The sequence below is a fragment of the Acomys minous genome (genome assembly GCF_964271855.1).
Source record: "Acomys minous genome assembly, chromosome: 12".
Classification (NCBI taxonomy): domain Eukaryota; kingdom Metazoa; phylum Chordata; class Mammalia; order Rodentia; family Muridae; genus Acomys; species Acomys minous.
In genome coordinates this window covers 72,566,594-72,583,136 of record NC_140493.1, presented here as the reverse complement: position 1 = coordinate 72,583,136, position 16,543 = coordinate 72,566,594, and the positions used below count along the sequence as shown (strand labels likewise).

Genomic DNA, 16,543 nt, shown 5'->3' with positions numbered 1-16,543 from the left:
AGCTCCCCCAGAGAGCTTCTCTTTCCCCTCTCACTTCTGCTTCAGAATCCTGGCTTCCTTCCTACCTCTGGGACTCCAAGGATGCTGCAGAGATGAGCTCACCCTGACCTCATTACAGAGGGGAGGCCCTGACGTCCTTCACAGGTGACAGGGTGCCTCTGGAAGGAGCTCCTTCTCTCCCAGCCACCAGGAGGCAGGGTTGGGGCGCCCAGAAGTTCTCCTGGCTGCCTTCCTAAGCCATTTTCTCAGGGGCTTGGGGGAACATGAGAGAGAAGTTGAGTATTCTATGAGTTTTCCCAAAACTGACTTTGGAATTTTGGATTGTTGTTGTTGTTGTTTTTGTTTTTCAAGACAGGGTTTCTCTGTGTAGGCTGGGCTGCCCTGGACTCGCTTTGTAGACCAGGCTGGCCTCGAACTCACAGCGATCCACCTGCCTCTGCCTCCCAAGTGCTGGGATTAAAGGCGTGCGCCACCAGGCCTGGAGACTTTGGAATTTCCAAGATTAAAAAAGAGGATGGGGATGGGGAGAAAGAGGAATTAGGAAGGGCCATGGGGAGAGGGGCAGCTAATAAGTATGGCACTCCTTGAGAGGAGAGACACAGTAGCCAGATCCCTCCATCTGGGGCCAGAGCTAGATTCATTTGACTATTTTTTTTCTTCCATTCATTGCTGGCAATGGAACCCAGAGCTTTGCACTAGATAGGCAAGCTCTCTACCACCAAAGGAGCAAATGCCCCTGCCCCACGGCCAAAGCTAAAGTGGGAACTCCCGGGAAACTCCTCCAGAGCATGTCTATCCTAGCTGAGAGAGAGCGCAAGAGGAGAAAAGCTGAAGAGAGCAGCTTTCCAGAGCGGGCAGATAGGAGAAGGGCAGAAAGGCTGTCCTGCCCTGCTGGTGGGACCCAGAGAGAGCCACAGCTCCATGCACTACCCACGCCCAAGACCTTTCCCCAGAGGACCTCACCTTTCATGGCGAATACTCCGCGGCAAAAATCCTTGAAGTTGATTCTCCCCAGGTCATTGGGATCCAAACACTTCACAAGTTTTTCCACCTGTATGGAAGGAAAGAGGACGTGTATGAAGCACCCGGACACGCCAAGGGCAGAAGGTGGAGCGGAGTGGGGTGGGTTGTGCCCACTATGTCAAAAGGACCAGTGTTCCCAACTTCATCCTTTTGCCTGGGATCATGTTATTCACCCCTGTTTAAGACTCAAGTGAAGTCGGCGTTGGCGGAGCACACCTTTAATCCCAGCACTCGGGAGGCAGAGGCAGGTGGATCTCTGTGAGTTCGAGGCCAGCCTGGTTTACAAAGTGAGTCCAGGACAGTCAAGGCTCTGTTTCACAGAGAAACTCTGTCTTGAAAAAGACAAAACAAAACAAAAACACACACACACAAAAAAAACAACTCAAGTGAGAACAAATAAAATAAAGAGGCCTCAATAGCGTAGGGTGTGGTCCTACGGCTTCTCCAAACCTTGCCCCAAAGACAGCACACCAAAACTCAACACATGGCTACCAGGGCCACTGTTTGTCTATTTTGTAGGCGGGGCCTGGCTAAGTAGCCCAGGCTGGCTTAGAACTCTGAATCCTCCTGCCTCAGCCTTCTGAGTGCTGGGATTACAGGCATGCGCCATCTAACATTTTGTGTGTGGGGGGGGACAGAGTCGTATGTGTCCTAGGTTGGTTTTAGAGTTACTATGTAGCTGAGGATAATCTCAAACTTCAGATCTCTCTGCCTCTGCCAGGGACCAAAAGGCCTGAGGCCGACCTCCACCCATTCAGTATTTGCAGCCAACATCCTGCTGGGCCACTCATTAGGTATGCAAGGCATCCGGCTTAGTCCTGAGAAGACAGCGATCTGATCCTAAGATAACCACAGAGATATCCTGCTTTGTCTCACCTGGAAAGACCCCTCCCCTTGCAAATGTTCCCGGGGCTCAACCCAGAAGATTTTGTACTTTTCCACTACTCCCTTGCGTACCCCGCCCGCCCTAAAGCAGGTTTTAAAAAGCCTGCCCTTACCTTTAATAAACGAGCTCTTGACAAGCAATTGTTCGCTTGAGCTACTGTCTCTCTCCCGCCCATGTCTTTATGTACAGGTTGCGACCCCCCTCGATCCCCCAATAACTGACCAGCTGGACTGGTTGGTGGACTAATTATCGTTACATGGATTAATTTCATGCCTCCACTTCCAGAATGCTGGGAGTACACGCATGTACCATTGTGCCTATTTTTTTTAAATTTTATTTATTATGTATACAGTATGCATCTGATCACATTATAGATGGTTGTGAGCCACCATGTGGTGCTGGGAATTGAACTCAGGACCTCTGCAAGAGCAGTCAGTGCTCTTAACCACTGAGCCATCTCTCCAGCCCCCCCCCCCCCCCCCGCACTGTGCCTATTTTTATGCAATGCGGAGGACCAAACCCGGGGGCCTTGTGCATGCTAGGCAGGCATGCTACTACGGAGCTATGGCCCCAGTCTGTGTATTTTAGCTTCTTGAAGTTTTTTTTTCCCCAAATTAGTTTGTATCTTAATAGCAGCCCTTTACAACACTCATTCATTTACTCATTCACATACTTACACACTCACCAGCTGGCCACTGTGCACCTCCTACTCGCCTGATGGTGATGGTGGCGGCTGGCTAGTTACACGTGGTCACATGGACACATACATGCACAGTCACACGTATCTACACATCCACACTCAGGCACCTCAGCAGGCAACCTCCCCTCAAGTCATCGCCATATTCAGAAACCGTCATGCATGGCAGGGTGGGACTTTTTGGCGATGCAGCTGTTTGCGGGGGGGGGGGGGGGGTTACCCATACTCTGTAGGTCAGCCCCAGTAAACCCAATGGTTCCCCAAGTTGTACTCTGGTGGAGTTGTACTCTGGTGGAGTCGTACTTTGGTTTCCCCCTTGGTGCCCTGCATGATGGGAAACAGGTGTTTGGGAAAAGGTTTACGAAACAGGGACAAGCTCGTTGTTCTAGAATTCCCTCTAGCTGGGCTGCAGGCGGTGGTATGAGTGCATGCTGGGAACACAGGCCCACATGCAGGAAAGGGATCTGCCCTCCCTCCTGCTCTGCTTGTCACAGGTGCCAAAGCACGGGCAGGTGGGAAGACTCATCCGCTCATCCGCTCACAGACCGTTTTCCCGTGCACGCACAGGATGTCTGTCCTGAGTGGCAGTGGCAGCAGGATCTGAATCCCTGCTGTGGCTCAGCATCAAAGGCTTCGGTGAGCACAGCTCCTACCACAGCATCCTCCACTCCTGGGCATGGCAGCTGTGTGTTTGTACCTCTATTCCAGCTTTTCTACTCTGCTGAGTCTGAGGGAAAGCCCATGGGCTATGCAATGTCTTAACATGCTTCTGAACCTGGTCCCTAGTGGAGCATCTCTTGGGTCCAGGCAGCTCCAACTCTAAGGAGGATGCTATAACAGAGGTTCACAGAGACCCATAGTGCTGTGAGCACTATCCACAGCTGAGGAGGCCCCCAGACCCTTCCCTCCACCCTCCATGGGGTGGTAGAGTTTCAGGGAAGAGGCCTTTTTTCCAGCTCAGGCCTGGCCAGAGCATCCTTGGCACTGCAGCTGTCAGCCTCACCTCCTCCCCACTACCATGGAAGCCGCTGACACTGCCAGGCAATGACGTGGCTTCTGAGAATAGTACTGCCCAGGTGCCACCTGCAGGCTACAGGGGTGGTGGGGGTGGCAGGGGTGGGTGGGTGGGAGCTCACTCATGGCTCCAGCTGGCCATGCCCCTCCTCCTCCCCTCCTGCCTCCCACCCTGTCATTACAGAGCAGTCTGTGAACGTGAAGAGGACCTGAGATACCCTGCCCCCCCCATCCCCAGCCAGGACCTTATCCCTACCACCCTCTCCAAGGTCAGGAGCTTTGCCTAAACTATTTCAGGGACAAGTCGAGCAGGGGACATCCCTGAGCCATCTTCTGCTTCCAGAGAAAGCTAGCACAGAGGTGGGGGAAAGGGGTGTCTGACGACAGACAGTGTGAGGTTGTAAGGACAGCCCACAGAGATATGGTCCAGGTAGCAGTTAGGGGCTCACAGCAGCTGTGACTCCCTTCTTTACAGCCTCTCCCACAGAGCTGAGGAGAGCGGCAGTCCCAGGGTAGTGGCCATGTATACTAAAGACAGCTTTGTGGAAATTGTAGCATTGGTACATTGGTGAAAAGTCCTTGCTAGGCCCACCAGGGTCCTTAAACAGTAGCTGCTATGGCCGTCTCCATGTTACAGCTGATGACACTGACGCTCGAGGAGATTAAGCCTTTTAGGCAGTCGCCAGCAGCGACTGAACCAGGTCTCCTGACCCTAGGGTACCAGTGACTGCTATCTACTTCTTCCCTGGCCTCTGCAAGGTATGTGGCCTCTGCTGGGCCAGAGTCAGGCTCTCAGGAGCCTGTGTGAGTGGAGTACTGACTCACTCCCCTGCATCCTGTGTACAAAGATAGCTCCGTGCTGGGGGCATCGTCATCCTGTGGGCATGTGCAAACCCTGGCCTCTATCCTAACATGGGCAAAGGAATATAAAAGTGCTGGAGGGCTGTAGTTGAAGTCAGCCTAGGCTACAAGGGAGACCCTGTCTCAGAAAACAAAACAAAACAAAACCAGCCAAAGCAAAACACGGAGAAAACGGGGCCAGTGGGATGCCTGATTTTGATCAGCAATGCATCTGGGGCTGTGTCTGCTGACCTGCCAAGGAAGCCAAGTCCCAGGAAAGGGAAGCGTCTCTCTCACGCCGGGGAGTAGAGCAGGTGACACCGAGAGCCAGCATGTCTCAGGCTCCTCTGGCTCCCATGTGAGAGGAAAACAAGCTCCAGGCCTGGCGGGGATGGTAGGAACTGCTGTAGGAACTGCTGGAGCACGCACAGCTGGACCAGCAGCTTGCTGCCAGGGCAACTGGTGGTTTTGCTGGCAGAGAAATACTGATCTCTCTTACTGGGAACCATTCAATTACCAGGCTTCCCCTTCTATTTCTGTTATTCTTCTCTTCAGGCTGTTTTTTCTCCATTTATCCCCCAGGGTCACAGCTCTCTGGCAGAAGGATGCTGCGATGCTGGGAGCCAGGCTGTGGTCAGCTCACCAGCGAGATCTCTCTCAAGCCCAGCTGCTTCCCACACCTTCCTCATGCCAGCCTGGCAAGGCAGAGAAGGCCACTCAGCTCTTTGCTCCCCAGGTCTCTCTCAGCTGCCTCTTTGAACAAGGAGATAAGCTTAGCCTGTGGCTTTCAGCACCTCAAGCTGCTAAATTATATTAACCCTTCCTACCAGAAATCAAAGTTAAGTGCAGAGCAACTGCCTTCATGTCAGGTACTGTGCGATCGACCGTCACTCTACAGACAAGTTTATTTCAGCCTCACTGACTCCTGGTTCCTGAACAGAATTCTTTTTTGTTTTGTTTTGGCTTTTTTTGTTTGGGTTTCTTTGTGTAATAGCCCTGGCTGCCTGGACTCACTTTGTAGACCAGGCTGGCCTCGAACTCACAAAGATGCGCCTACTTCTGTCTACCAAGTGCTGGGATTAAAGGTGTGAGCCACCAAGCCCGGTTTGAAATTTTTTTATTTATCATTTAAATGTTATTCTCCTCACATGTGAGCCAGCAGGCCAGAAGAGGGCACCATATCTCTTTATAGATGGTTGTGAGTCACCATGTGGTTGCTGGGAATTGAACTCAGGACCTTTGGAAGAGCAGGCAATGCTCTTAACCTCTGAGCCATCTCTCCAGCCGCTGAACAGAACTCTTATTCCCATTTTACAGATAAGAAAGTACACAAGGCTCAGCATTTGGGGCTATGGTCCTACATCCACGAGGAGGCAGCTGAGCCCCGGCAACCCCAGTAACTACTGCTAGCGAAGCAATCGTGAACACTCACACATTTGCAGGCTTGTGCTGATCAGAGAAAGACCAAAGATAAAAAGCTTTGACTAGAAAAACTGGCACCAGTACATGGAATCCCTGCTTAAGAATTGAAATATTAGAGGAAAAACTAGTTAAAAGATATTATACTGTTGGGCTGGAGAGATGGCTCAGAGGTTAAGAGGGCCGCCTGCTCTTCCAAAGGTCCTGAGTTCAATTCCCAGCAACCACATGGTGGCTCACAACCATCTATAATGAGATCTGGTGCCCTCTTTTGGCCTGCAGGTGTACATGTAGACAGAACACTGTATACATAATAATAAATAAATCTTTGGAGAAAAAAAAAAACCTCTGCTATCAAAGTGAGGAATTCTTAAAAAGAGAGAGAGAGAGAGAGAGAGAGATATTATACTGTTAAAATAAAGGTGGGCAGCTAGTATCCAGGACAGACTGTAGACTGCACACCTGTTACTAGGTTGCCAATATTAAAGCTCGTGGAAGAAGGGTATGGTGTCATGTGCCATAGCCTCCTGCAGGATGGTCGCTAATACCAGTCCAGCACAGTCCACACAGGGAGACCCGTCTCAAAGCAAACCCTCAAAACACAAATCAAACCAACCAGGCAAGACGCCTGGCTCCTGGTGAGCCAGAGCAAGCACCACAGCCTGTCTCCGACCATTGGCCACTGTTGAGCGCCCTTACGGAGGACTTAGGGAGACAAGGTTCTGCAAGATGAATGGAGGGAAAAATAAAAATTTGAATTTGGGGGAGCTCTAAAAGACATCCCTTCTCGTGCAGAACTGGGGAAAGGTCCCATCTGAGACACAGAATGAGGAAAATGCCTTAGTTGTTTCTTTCTCTTCCTTTTTCCTGTGTGTGTGTGTGTGTGTGTGTGTGTGTGTGTGTGTGTATGTGTGCAGTGGTGGAGTAGTGGGGGGTAGGTGGGGTGGGGAGAAAGAAAAGGTAGGAAAAGGAGCCCGGGAAAGTGGTTAGGACACTGAGAAGGCGGAGCTCAGGGGTGCATGAAGACCCCTGGATTGTGGCTGAAGTCCTTAGCGCTGCCCTGAGCTGCAGAGGGAGCAAACAGGTCAGTCCAGACCTGAGCAGCTGACTGAGGAGTGAGTGGATCAGCCCTGGGTGCGCATCCTTGGGGAGGCTCTGAAGAGCAAGGCAACATTTTGGAAACTGAGCTAGCTGAGTTAGAATAGCTGCTTACAGAGAGAACAAGTGGAGTGCCAGCTTTCACTCTAACAGGAATAATTTCCTAATTAAAAACAAACATACACGAAGCTAACATTCTTCAGAGACTTCTAACGGGACTCAGAGTCTTATAATATAGTCTTCAAGATGCCCAGAGAACAACACAAAATTATTCAACATATAGGAAAAGCCGCTAACAATGTGAAGTGGAAAAGATAGTAACAGACAGTTATGACCCTAAGATGACCTAGCTGCTACCACTTTTCATCAAAGGGTTGTTGTGTTATTTTGATTTGGGGACTGGATATTAAAATTTGAGCATCAAACACACACACACACACACACACACACACACACACACACACACACAGAGAGAGAGAGAGAGAGAGAGAGAGAGAGAGAGAGAGAGAGAGAGAGAGAAAGAGAGACAGAGAGAGACAGAGAGAGAGACAGAGAGACAGGGTTTCTCTGTGTAGCCTTGGCTGTCCTGGACTCACTTTGTAGACCAGGCTGGCCTTGAACTCACAGCGCGATCCGCCTGCCTCTGTCTCCCGAGTGCTGGGATTAAAGGCGTGCGCCACCATGCTAGGCTATCAAAAATATTTTAAGGCAGTCAGTTGACATAACCATCCTCCATGAAGCACTGATGAACATTTTTTTTAAACAAAGATTTTATTTTATTTTATTGTTTATTTACTTGTATCTGTGGCAGAAAACAAAACCACAAAAAACCAATAACAACAAAACAAACAACAGTTTACACACTGCTCCTGCAGAGGGCCTCAGTTCAGTTCCCAGCACCCGCACTGCATGTCAGAGCATAGGTGCCTGTAACCCCAGCTCCAAGGAGATCTGACACCTGTGGCTTCTGCATTTACAGACACACAACTGTGCACAACAGTGACAGCAGCTTTATATGTAATTGCTCCAGTCATTTTTTTTTCAAGACAGGGTCTCTCTGTGTAGCGTTGGCTGTCCTGGACTCACTTTGTAGACCAGGCTGGCCTTGAACTCACAGCGATCCGCCTGCCTCTGCCTCCCGAGTGCTGGGATTAAAGGTGTGCGCCACCACGCCTGGCAATTGCTCCAGTCTTGAAACAACTTAACTATCCTCCAAGTGGGCGGTAAGCTAAGTGCACTGCAATGGGATGGTGCAAAGCATGGTGGTGCCAGGGTGAATCCAATGGCATGACAGCTCAAATGCATTCGGCTGAGTGAGACATGATGATCTCACAAGGTACAAGGACTGGGGAGCTGGCTCAGTGGGCAAGGGTTTCCTGAGCAGGCATGAGGACCTGACTTAGAAATCCCAGCACCCACATGAACAGCAGGGCATGGCTGCATGTGCATAGACTCCCAGCACTGGGAGACCAAGGTAGACAGATCCTGTCTTGCTAGCCAAGCCGAGAAGACTCAGGTCCAGGCAATGAGGTCGAGGGTGACAGAGGAAAACACGCAATGTCCTGTTTTGGCTTCCATACACATACACACATGGGGACATGCAGCTATACTCATGTGGGTGTACCACACGCATACACACCAGAAACAAAATGTTATTTTTAAAAGGGGGAGGGGTCGGGGCTGGAGAGACGGCCCACTCCAGAGGTCCTGGGTTTAATTCCCAGCACTCACACGGTGGCTCACAGCCATCTGTAACTACAGTTCCCAGGGATATGATGCCCTTTTCTAGCTCCCATAGGCACTGAATGCGACAGCTGGAGCGATGGCTTAGCCAGCTGCTGACCCCCACGATTCTGTCCTCAGAAGCACGTTAGGACCGGGGAAGCAGCCAGAAGGGACGTCTGACGCTTAAGACAAGGCTGTGAGCAGTCAGGTTCAGAAAGTGGATTGGGGGCAGCATAGGGCCCTGGACCAGTGGTACAGGGTGCTGGGAGCTGGCTAGGAGAGGAGAAGTAGGTACAGCAAACAGCAGAGGGGCAGGGAGGGAGGGAATCCAGCAAAGGCTGGCGGCCTGGGCTGGCTGAAGGCCCTGGGATCCGAGGCCTGAGGCTGGGGGTGGGGTGAAGCTGGGAAGCTCTGAGTTGGATCAGATCTCAGCACTCAGGAGGTGGGAGGAACAGAAGGTCACAGTTATCCAGGGTCTGAGCACAGGGCTGGTCAGCAGGCAGCTGCAGTGGTTTACCCCAACAGCATGTCCAACGAGGTGTCAGGCACCTCCGGGCCTCTTCCTCTGAGTCCTCTCAACAGCCTAGAGCAGAGGTTCTGAACCTGTCCGTGGTTGTGACCCCTTCAACAAACTCTATCTCCAAAACTGCTTACATTACAATTCATAACACTAGCAAACATTACAGTTATGAGGTAGCAGCGAGAATAATGTTATGGTTGGGAGTCATCACAACATGAGGAACTGGATTAAAGGGTCGCAGCATGAGGAAGGCTGAGCACCACTGGCCTAGAGAAACAGCGGATAGCTAGCTGGCCCTTCCTCTCTCCCCACACTGGCCTTCTCCCACATTAGAGGAGGCAGGAGGCAGCCGATGAAGCTAGTAAGCACCCTGGCTCCGCTCTCTTTGAAGGCCAGTCTCTCCTCCTGCCACCCATCTAGAGAGCTCTGCCCTTCTCTGGGGCCTCAGGGCCAAAGGCCCCAGCTGCTTGTTTATCCAGTTTCCCAGGCACACAATGAGGCCTGTGTTCTAGAGTCCGGGAGACAAAGGGTGCAGGCAGCCACTGACCTCTCCATTAATTCTCAGCGAGGGCGGGCAGGGGAGCTGGGCAAGAGTTTCAGCAAAGCCAGGTGCAGACAGGGTGAGGGAAGGGTTTTGGAAGAGGGTCCCGCCAGCAGTCCCTCCACCCCAGGCCAGGCTGAAGAGCCTGGTGTCAGTTCCTGGTCCTGGTGTCAGTTCCTAATCATCGTCCCTGAAGCCTGCACACCATTGATGCTCAGAGCATTGTAGTCTTTGTTTGCTTGTTTGCTTTTCCAGGCTTTCTCTGTGTAGCCCTGGCGGTCCTGGATTTGCTTTTGTAGACCAGGCTGGCCTTGAACTCACAGCGATCCACCTGCCTCTGCCTCCCGAGTGCTGGGATTAAAGGAGTGCACCACCACACCCGGCTTCTGAGCCAGTTTTCTATACAGCTACAGTGCTGGCTTGCAGAGCTGTGGCGAGGACCAACTAAGACGATAACTAAACCATAAATAATGATTGCTGTAAAGTGTGCTCACCAAGGAGCAAATGGTGCTCAAAGAGAGGTGGAACGGCACAGGTGCCCTTTTTTGCAGCTCCACCACTGGAGTCTAGGAGCGCTCCTTCTCTCTCTCTGCCTCAGTTTCCACTTCTTAGAAAACGAGAGTGAAGAATAGCACTAACCGCCTTGGTAGTCTATATGGTTGGGGTGCCTCCCCACGGCTGTTGGGGAACGCGCATGAGGTTAGCAAACAGTGAATGAAGGGAGGGAAGGGAAACCAATCTCCCTTTGAGGTACGGGGCTCTGTGGAGCGACTCAACCAAAGGCCCCAAACAACCACTTTCCTCTCCTCTTGGGCAGGGCAGCCTTTGTGGGGCCCAGGGGCCCGTCTCCTGTTTGGCCAGGTGTGTCAGGGCACCTCAGTCAGGGCCAGGAGATCTGATTGGGCCAAACTTGTCAGGTGGCCAGTGTTTGGTTTAGGCAAATATATGCTAATCCTCTGGTCGGTGAGACAGGATTTGAAATCTGAAGGGGGTTCTGATGGGGGAGGTATGAGCAGAAAATTCTCTTCCCCCTCTGGAGAGGATGTGTCAGGGGCTGGAGGAGGAAGATGAGCAGAAGCAGGCTCCATCCCGAATGGCTCAGAGATGAAGGGAGCAGCTCATGAGCTGCCCTATGTTTGGCCTTTGCTTTCTTAAGGCATCATACATACATGCATACACATATACATACACACACACACACATGCATGTGCATGCAGGCAGACAGGCACGTGTTTTTCTTAGCATTTGAACCATGTATGGGTTTTGGTTCCCAAAGCTGAGCATCTCTAAGTGGGCTGCATACATGGCCCAGGCATGAGGACATGAGCTTGGATCCTTACAACCACATTGTAAAAGCTGGGCGTGGCTTGCACGTGTACCCCCAGGAGGGTCACTGCAGCTCGCTGGTGACCAGCCTAGCTCCAGGTGCAGTGAGAGACCTTGTCTCATTGGAATAAGGAACAGTGAGAGAGCTGAGCACTCACCTGGCATCCTGCTCTAGCCTCCCTGCACACGCACAGAGCTGACGCCCGCACATGCATGTGGGGCTCCGCCCCCTTCAAGGACATGCTTCAGAAAAGGCACAGAAGGAAATTCTATGAGCGAAGGTGCTTCCTGCATGGTAGAGAGGGACCATGGGCATTGGGAAGTCTCTAGCTAGGGTATCAAGGAAGGAGACCTGGCACCATGGCCCAGGCCACCTCGTCCAGGGCAGGGTCGCCTCAGCGGAACTGTGGCTGGAGCACTTTAAAGACTCCAGCATGTCCAGGTGTCACCCGGGTCAGCCTGAGGTGCCACAGCGGAGAATCCCCTAACCGCTTTGTTTTCTGTCTGAATAGTAACGAAAACGGCAGAAGTGTGAGCGGCCCCTGAAGCGGACTGGCGTGATCTGTCCTCTGTCTCCGCCTTCAGCAAACATTTCTTCAGTCCCAAGGGGACAAGCTCCCCCAGAAAGTTCCCAGGGAAAGGACAGACGCCCTGCTGTATATTGTGAGTAAAATAAAAATAGCCCGGGGAAGAGGATAAAAGCATGTAGGTGACTGATCACACGCCCACAGGTCTGCGCCGTATATGTCACTCCTGGTCTCTGTGGCAGACAGAGCTGGCCTGGAACCCCCTCATCCGCTCACCAGCTGTGTGAGCGAAGGCGAATGCCTCGCCCTCCCAACCACAGATTCCACCTCCTTGTCTGCGTTGGGCACTTAGAACTATGCGGGCTCTAGAAAAGCAACACGGCCTCAGCTCACCGCGCTGCTCTGGCACAGGTGTCTCCGCAGGCTGGGTGACTAATCCTTCGCTTCCTGGATCGTTTTAAAACTCAAGCCGGGAGGTGTTAGCGGCAGTAAAGCCTTTTAGCTCTTAGAAAAGGCCAGTGTTTCAAGGGTAGATGAGGCAGAAGTGGCCACAATGTAACCTGACAGTGGGCGCTCAGAGGACACAGAGCCCAGAGGGCCGGGGACTTCACATGGGGCCAGCCAGGGAAGGTAGCTGTGCTGGACCTAAAGGACGGACACAGCAAACCTGCAGCTATGGGAAATGCCATGGGGCACCAGAGAGAAAAGGGTGGGTAGACCGAGGGGACGTGGGAGGGGTGGGCAGTAGCTCAGGCTCTCGAGAAGTCAGCCAGCCCAGCAGTGGTGGCTGGAGGACCTGAAGCAGGGGGAAGCTGGCCTTGGAGAGTGTACTATGCCCTGTGTGTGTGTGGGGGCGGGGCTAGGGTAGTGATTAGCAGGCCCCAGGGCAGGCTTGTACATAGGAAGGTGCTGGGAGCTACTGACGCAGAGGGAGAAGGCACGCAGACCATGATGAAGCAGCAGGTCCAGAAGAGGAGCCGGGCCATGTGGGGACGGAGAGGAGCAAGCGTTTGCTTTGCTCGCTGTGGCACACGCAGGATGGCCAGGTTGACTCCTAGGGGTCATTTCAGGGGTCTGGATAGACAAGGAGATGGTGACCAGTGCATCTGGGGGCATCGGGTAGGTTTTGGTCAACCAGGATGGCATGTCTGCCTGACCATAAATCCAGGTCCCCAGGACTCTCAGACACAAGGCCCTTCTGGCCAGGCTGCCAGGAAAGCTCTACTGCCATTTGTCTCACTAATGACACTGACCTGTCTGCAAGGGCAGCAGTGGCAGAAAAGAGAACTTGTCTTCAATAAGAGGACAGGGGTGGCTCTGGCTGAATGTGACAGAGAAGGCTCTGCCTATAATTTCAGTGACCAGAGCCTGGGGAAGCCCACAAGCAGCTTCCTCTCTCTCGGTCACCCAGCTAACACTAGCCACCAGGTGTGCCGAGGTCCACGGGGTGAGGGCAGCTGGGTACAAGGATGACAGCTTAAAGGCACAGCCACCACTGCCCTGTTCTCTCTGTGGGTAGGGAAGACACGGAAACAGACCCGCCCCCTCCATCCCAGCTGCTGATGGAGCAGATGCTAGAGCTCCTTACTCTGTAAGCCCACGGCCTGAGACTGCATTTTTTTTTTTTTTTTTTAGAGACAGGGTCTCTCTCTGTGTAGCCCTGACTGTCCTGGACTCACTTTGTAGTCCAGGCTGGCCTCGAACTCACAGCGATCCGTCTGCCTCTGCCTCCCGAGTGCTGGGATTAAAGGCGTGCGCCACCACGCCCGGCTTGAGACTGCATTTTTGCCCTTTTGTTTTGAGGCAGGGTCTCTGGTAGCCCAGGTTGGCCTTGAACTCCCTATCTTGTGTCTACCTGTGGAGTGTTGGGATCAGCGCTGCTTATCACCATGAACCACTTATGTCTGGCTCCACGCAGTGCTGAGGATCAACACTTTGTGCATGCTAGGCAAGCACTCTACCAACCGAGCCACATCGCCACTGAGCCACATCGCCACTGAGCCACATTGTCAGCCCTCTTGAGCTGTCTTTCTAACTGCTCCTAGCTGAAGCCAATCCCAGCCATCCTTAGATGAGCAAAGTTCTAGCTGACACCTATGGACTTGCCCTGAATTCTGAAGCCGAGTCCAGGAGACAGTCCAATCTGTGCACACTACTCGGATCTTTAGGGTACTAGGAAGGCTGGAGGTGGTAAAGGCCTGGCTGTGTTCACCTCTGGCCATGGGCTGGGGAGCTCAGCCTGCAGGAGGAGGGGCACCTGTGCTTGGACAATGCTTCTGCAAGGGAGGGGCACACTGGAGACCACATCATGTGTGGGTGGTCCCTGGGATCCTCCAGGCCAGTGTCAGGGCCTCTGTGGACACTGACACATCTTGGAACTGATGGAGTATCTCCCAGACGCAAGTGAAATGCCTTCCCCATGCCTTCCTCTCTTCCTCAGAAGCTGTAGTTGGGACAGAGGCTTCTGAGGCAAAGCAAATTATGGCAGCTCCAGCCAGAAGCTCTGGTGCTGTTCCTTCACATGAGAAACGAAAGGCTACAGGTCCTGGGAGCCCACAGCGGGGGGTTCTAAATTGGAGGGAGAAACACAGCCTCACCGTGCATGCATCCAGACAAAAACAAACCACAGCCTGCTTGAGCCCAGGGTTTTCCCCTGTGAAATGGGCAGGCTACAAAGGCCATGGCACACTGTTACCATGGAGACCAAAGGCAGTTTTGGACTTGAAAGCTATTGACTTGAGCGGGGGCTTATTAGAGGTCCTGTGGAAACCAGGCAGGCCCCTAGGAAGGCTGGTGTGGGGGGGGGATGTTTTGTTATCCAAAAGGTTTCTATCATCTGAAACCACACAGGGGCCCTAAGTGAATACTCACTGCCTCTGGGCCAGGCAGGGGACCTGCGCCCACCAGCCCATGAACCAAAGGGACCTATCTTAATTATTTCCATATTGTTGTGATAAGATACCAAGACCAAGGCAACTTATAAGAAGAGAAGAGTTTCTTTGGGGCTGATGGTTTTGGAGTGAGACCATGGCCATCATAGCAGGGAGCATGGCTCCAGGCAAGCGCAGCGCTGGAGCAACAGCCGAGAGCTCACATCTTGATCCACAACCATGAGACAGGAAAAGTTAACCAGGAATGCTGGGGGCTTTTGAAACCTCAAAGCCTTCCCCACCTCACTGACACACCTCCTTCAACAAAAGTCACACCTCCTAATCCTTCTCAGACAGTTCCACCAATTGGGGCCCAAGCATCCATTATCATTCAAACCAGCACAGGGCCCATTTCCAAGAAATCATCTCTCCTATGATGGGATGCAATCAGGCCCTGCTGGGGACACCAACACGGCATCTCAGACCAACGAGGAGAGCAAAGACTAAGCTGGCCCAGCCATCCATCATGCCTGTAAAGCCATGAAGCAAGCCGTGCCCCTTGGCGCAGTCTCCTGGAGGCCGTGCCTCTGAGAAGGTCACGGTTATCACAGGAAAAGTGGTTTTCAAGTGGCTGGAGCCGTGGCTCAGCGGCAGGGCACATGTTTGGCATGCACGAGAGCCAGTCCACCCCCCCCAGTATGACCACAGCTAAAAGCTTCGTCTTGGGCGGGTGCGGCAGTGTGTGCCTGTGACTCCAGGGCTGGGGAGGAGACAGGGCAGGCAGCGAGCTGCAGGTTTAATGAAACATCGAACCCACCGCTGTTGACTCATTGCTGTACCCAGAGATCAGTGTGTATCTCAGCCCTCTGTATCTGAGAAGCTTCTTTTGCAGCCAATGACAATTACCACAGAGACCCAGGGCTGGTCAAGGGGCGGAGAAGATGCAGAGAAGCTGAGCCCTAAACGGGACACCTGTATCACTCCCTCCTCCCATGCCTCAGAGCAGGTAGAAAGACCGGAAGAGCCAGGGGCAGTGGGTGGCTACGAGGAAACAGCATTCTCGGCACACAGCAGGGCAGTTGCACATATGAACTCACAGTGGCTGTGACAGGATGTGACAATGGGAGCTGCCCAAAGCTCAACTCAGACAAAAATCCCAGCACGGAGAGGGAGACAGGTCCCGGGTCAGCAGAGGAGCTGTCAGCGGCGGACAGCTGCTGGGAGAGGGGCGGTCAGCTTTCTCTAAGGGTGTGACACCTGGTAAGCGGATGACACTCCAGATGGCCCCACCCAAGAGCATTTGGGCAGCGCAAACTGGACTTTTAAAGTTTTTAAAAAAGAGGGCACATAGTTGGGTGGGCCTGGGAGGACTTAGGAGAGGGTAGGCAAATATGATCAGAATACATGACGTGAAATTCACAAAGAATTAAAAAAAAAAAAAAGATCAAGGGACTTAAGATGTGGCAGCATCTGCCTGAAAGCCTGTGTGTGAATATTCTCCACTGATGCTCAGTTATCTTCCACTTCTTACATAAGTCCTTACTGAACACCTAACTGACAGGAGAAACAACAGCGCTGGAGAACTGAGGCAGGTTCAGTCTGCCCAGAATCCTCAGCTGTAAACTGAAACATGTCCTCAGTCCTTTTAGTGCTCTTCTCTCTGTGACAACAATGCTCTAGTTAATCGACTTTAAAAAATATATAGGTCTGGAGAGATGGCTCAGAGGGTAAGAGCACTGTCTGCTCTTCCAGAGGTCCTGAGTTCAATTCCCAGCAACCACGTGGTGGCTCACAGCCACCTATAGCGGTATCTGGTGCCCTCTTCTGGTGTGTAGGTGTACATGCAGGCACAACATTGTATACATAATAAATGAATGAATAAATCTTAAAAATAAACAAATAATATATAGATAAGTAAAGGCGAAGAGCAGCAGAGGGAAGATAGTAAACATGGCCTCGGGCTTCCACACACGGGTGCCCATGTGTATATGTGCACTCATGTGCACATGAACAAGTACATAACACACACGCACGAGCATGCGCACACGCACACACAC

At 52.3% G+C, this 16,543-nt stretch overlaps 1 protein-coding gene across 3 annotated transcripts in view; it reads right to left on the bottom strand.

Annotated features, from left to right (window-relative positions):
* RAB11FIP4 (RAB11 family interacting protein 4) overlaps positions 1-16,543 on the bottom strand; it is a 117,878-nt gene that overhangs the window by 86,498 nt on the left and 14,837 nt on the right. For all 3 annotated transcript variants that reach the window (XM_084750423.1, XM_084750424.1, XM_084750425.1), the window contains exon 2: positions 964-1,051. In XM_084750423.1, the coding sequence (XP_084606549.1) occupies positions 964-1,051 (88 nt within the window). The remainder of the gene's footprint in view (positions 1-963; positions 1,052-16,543) is intronic.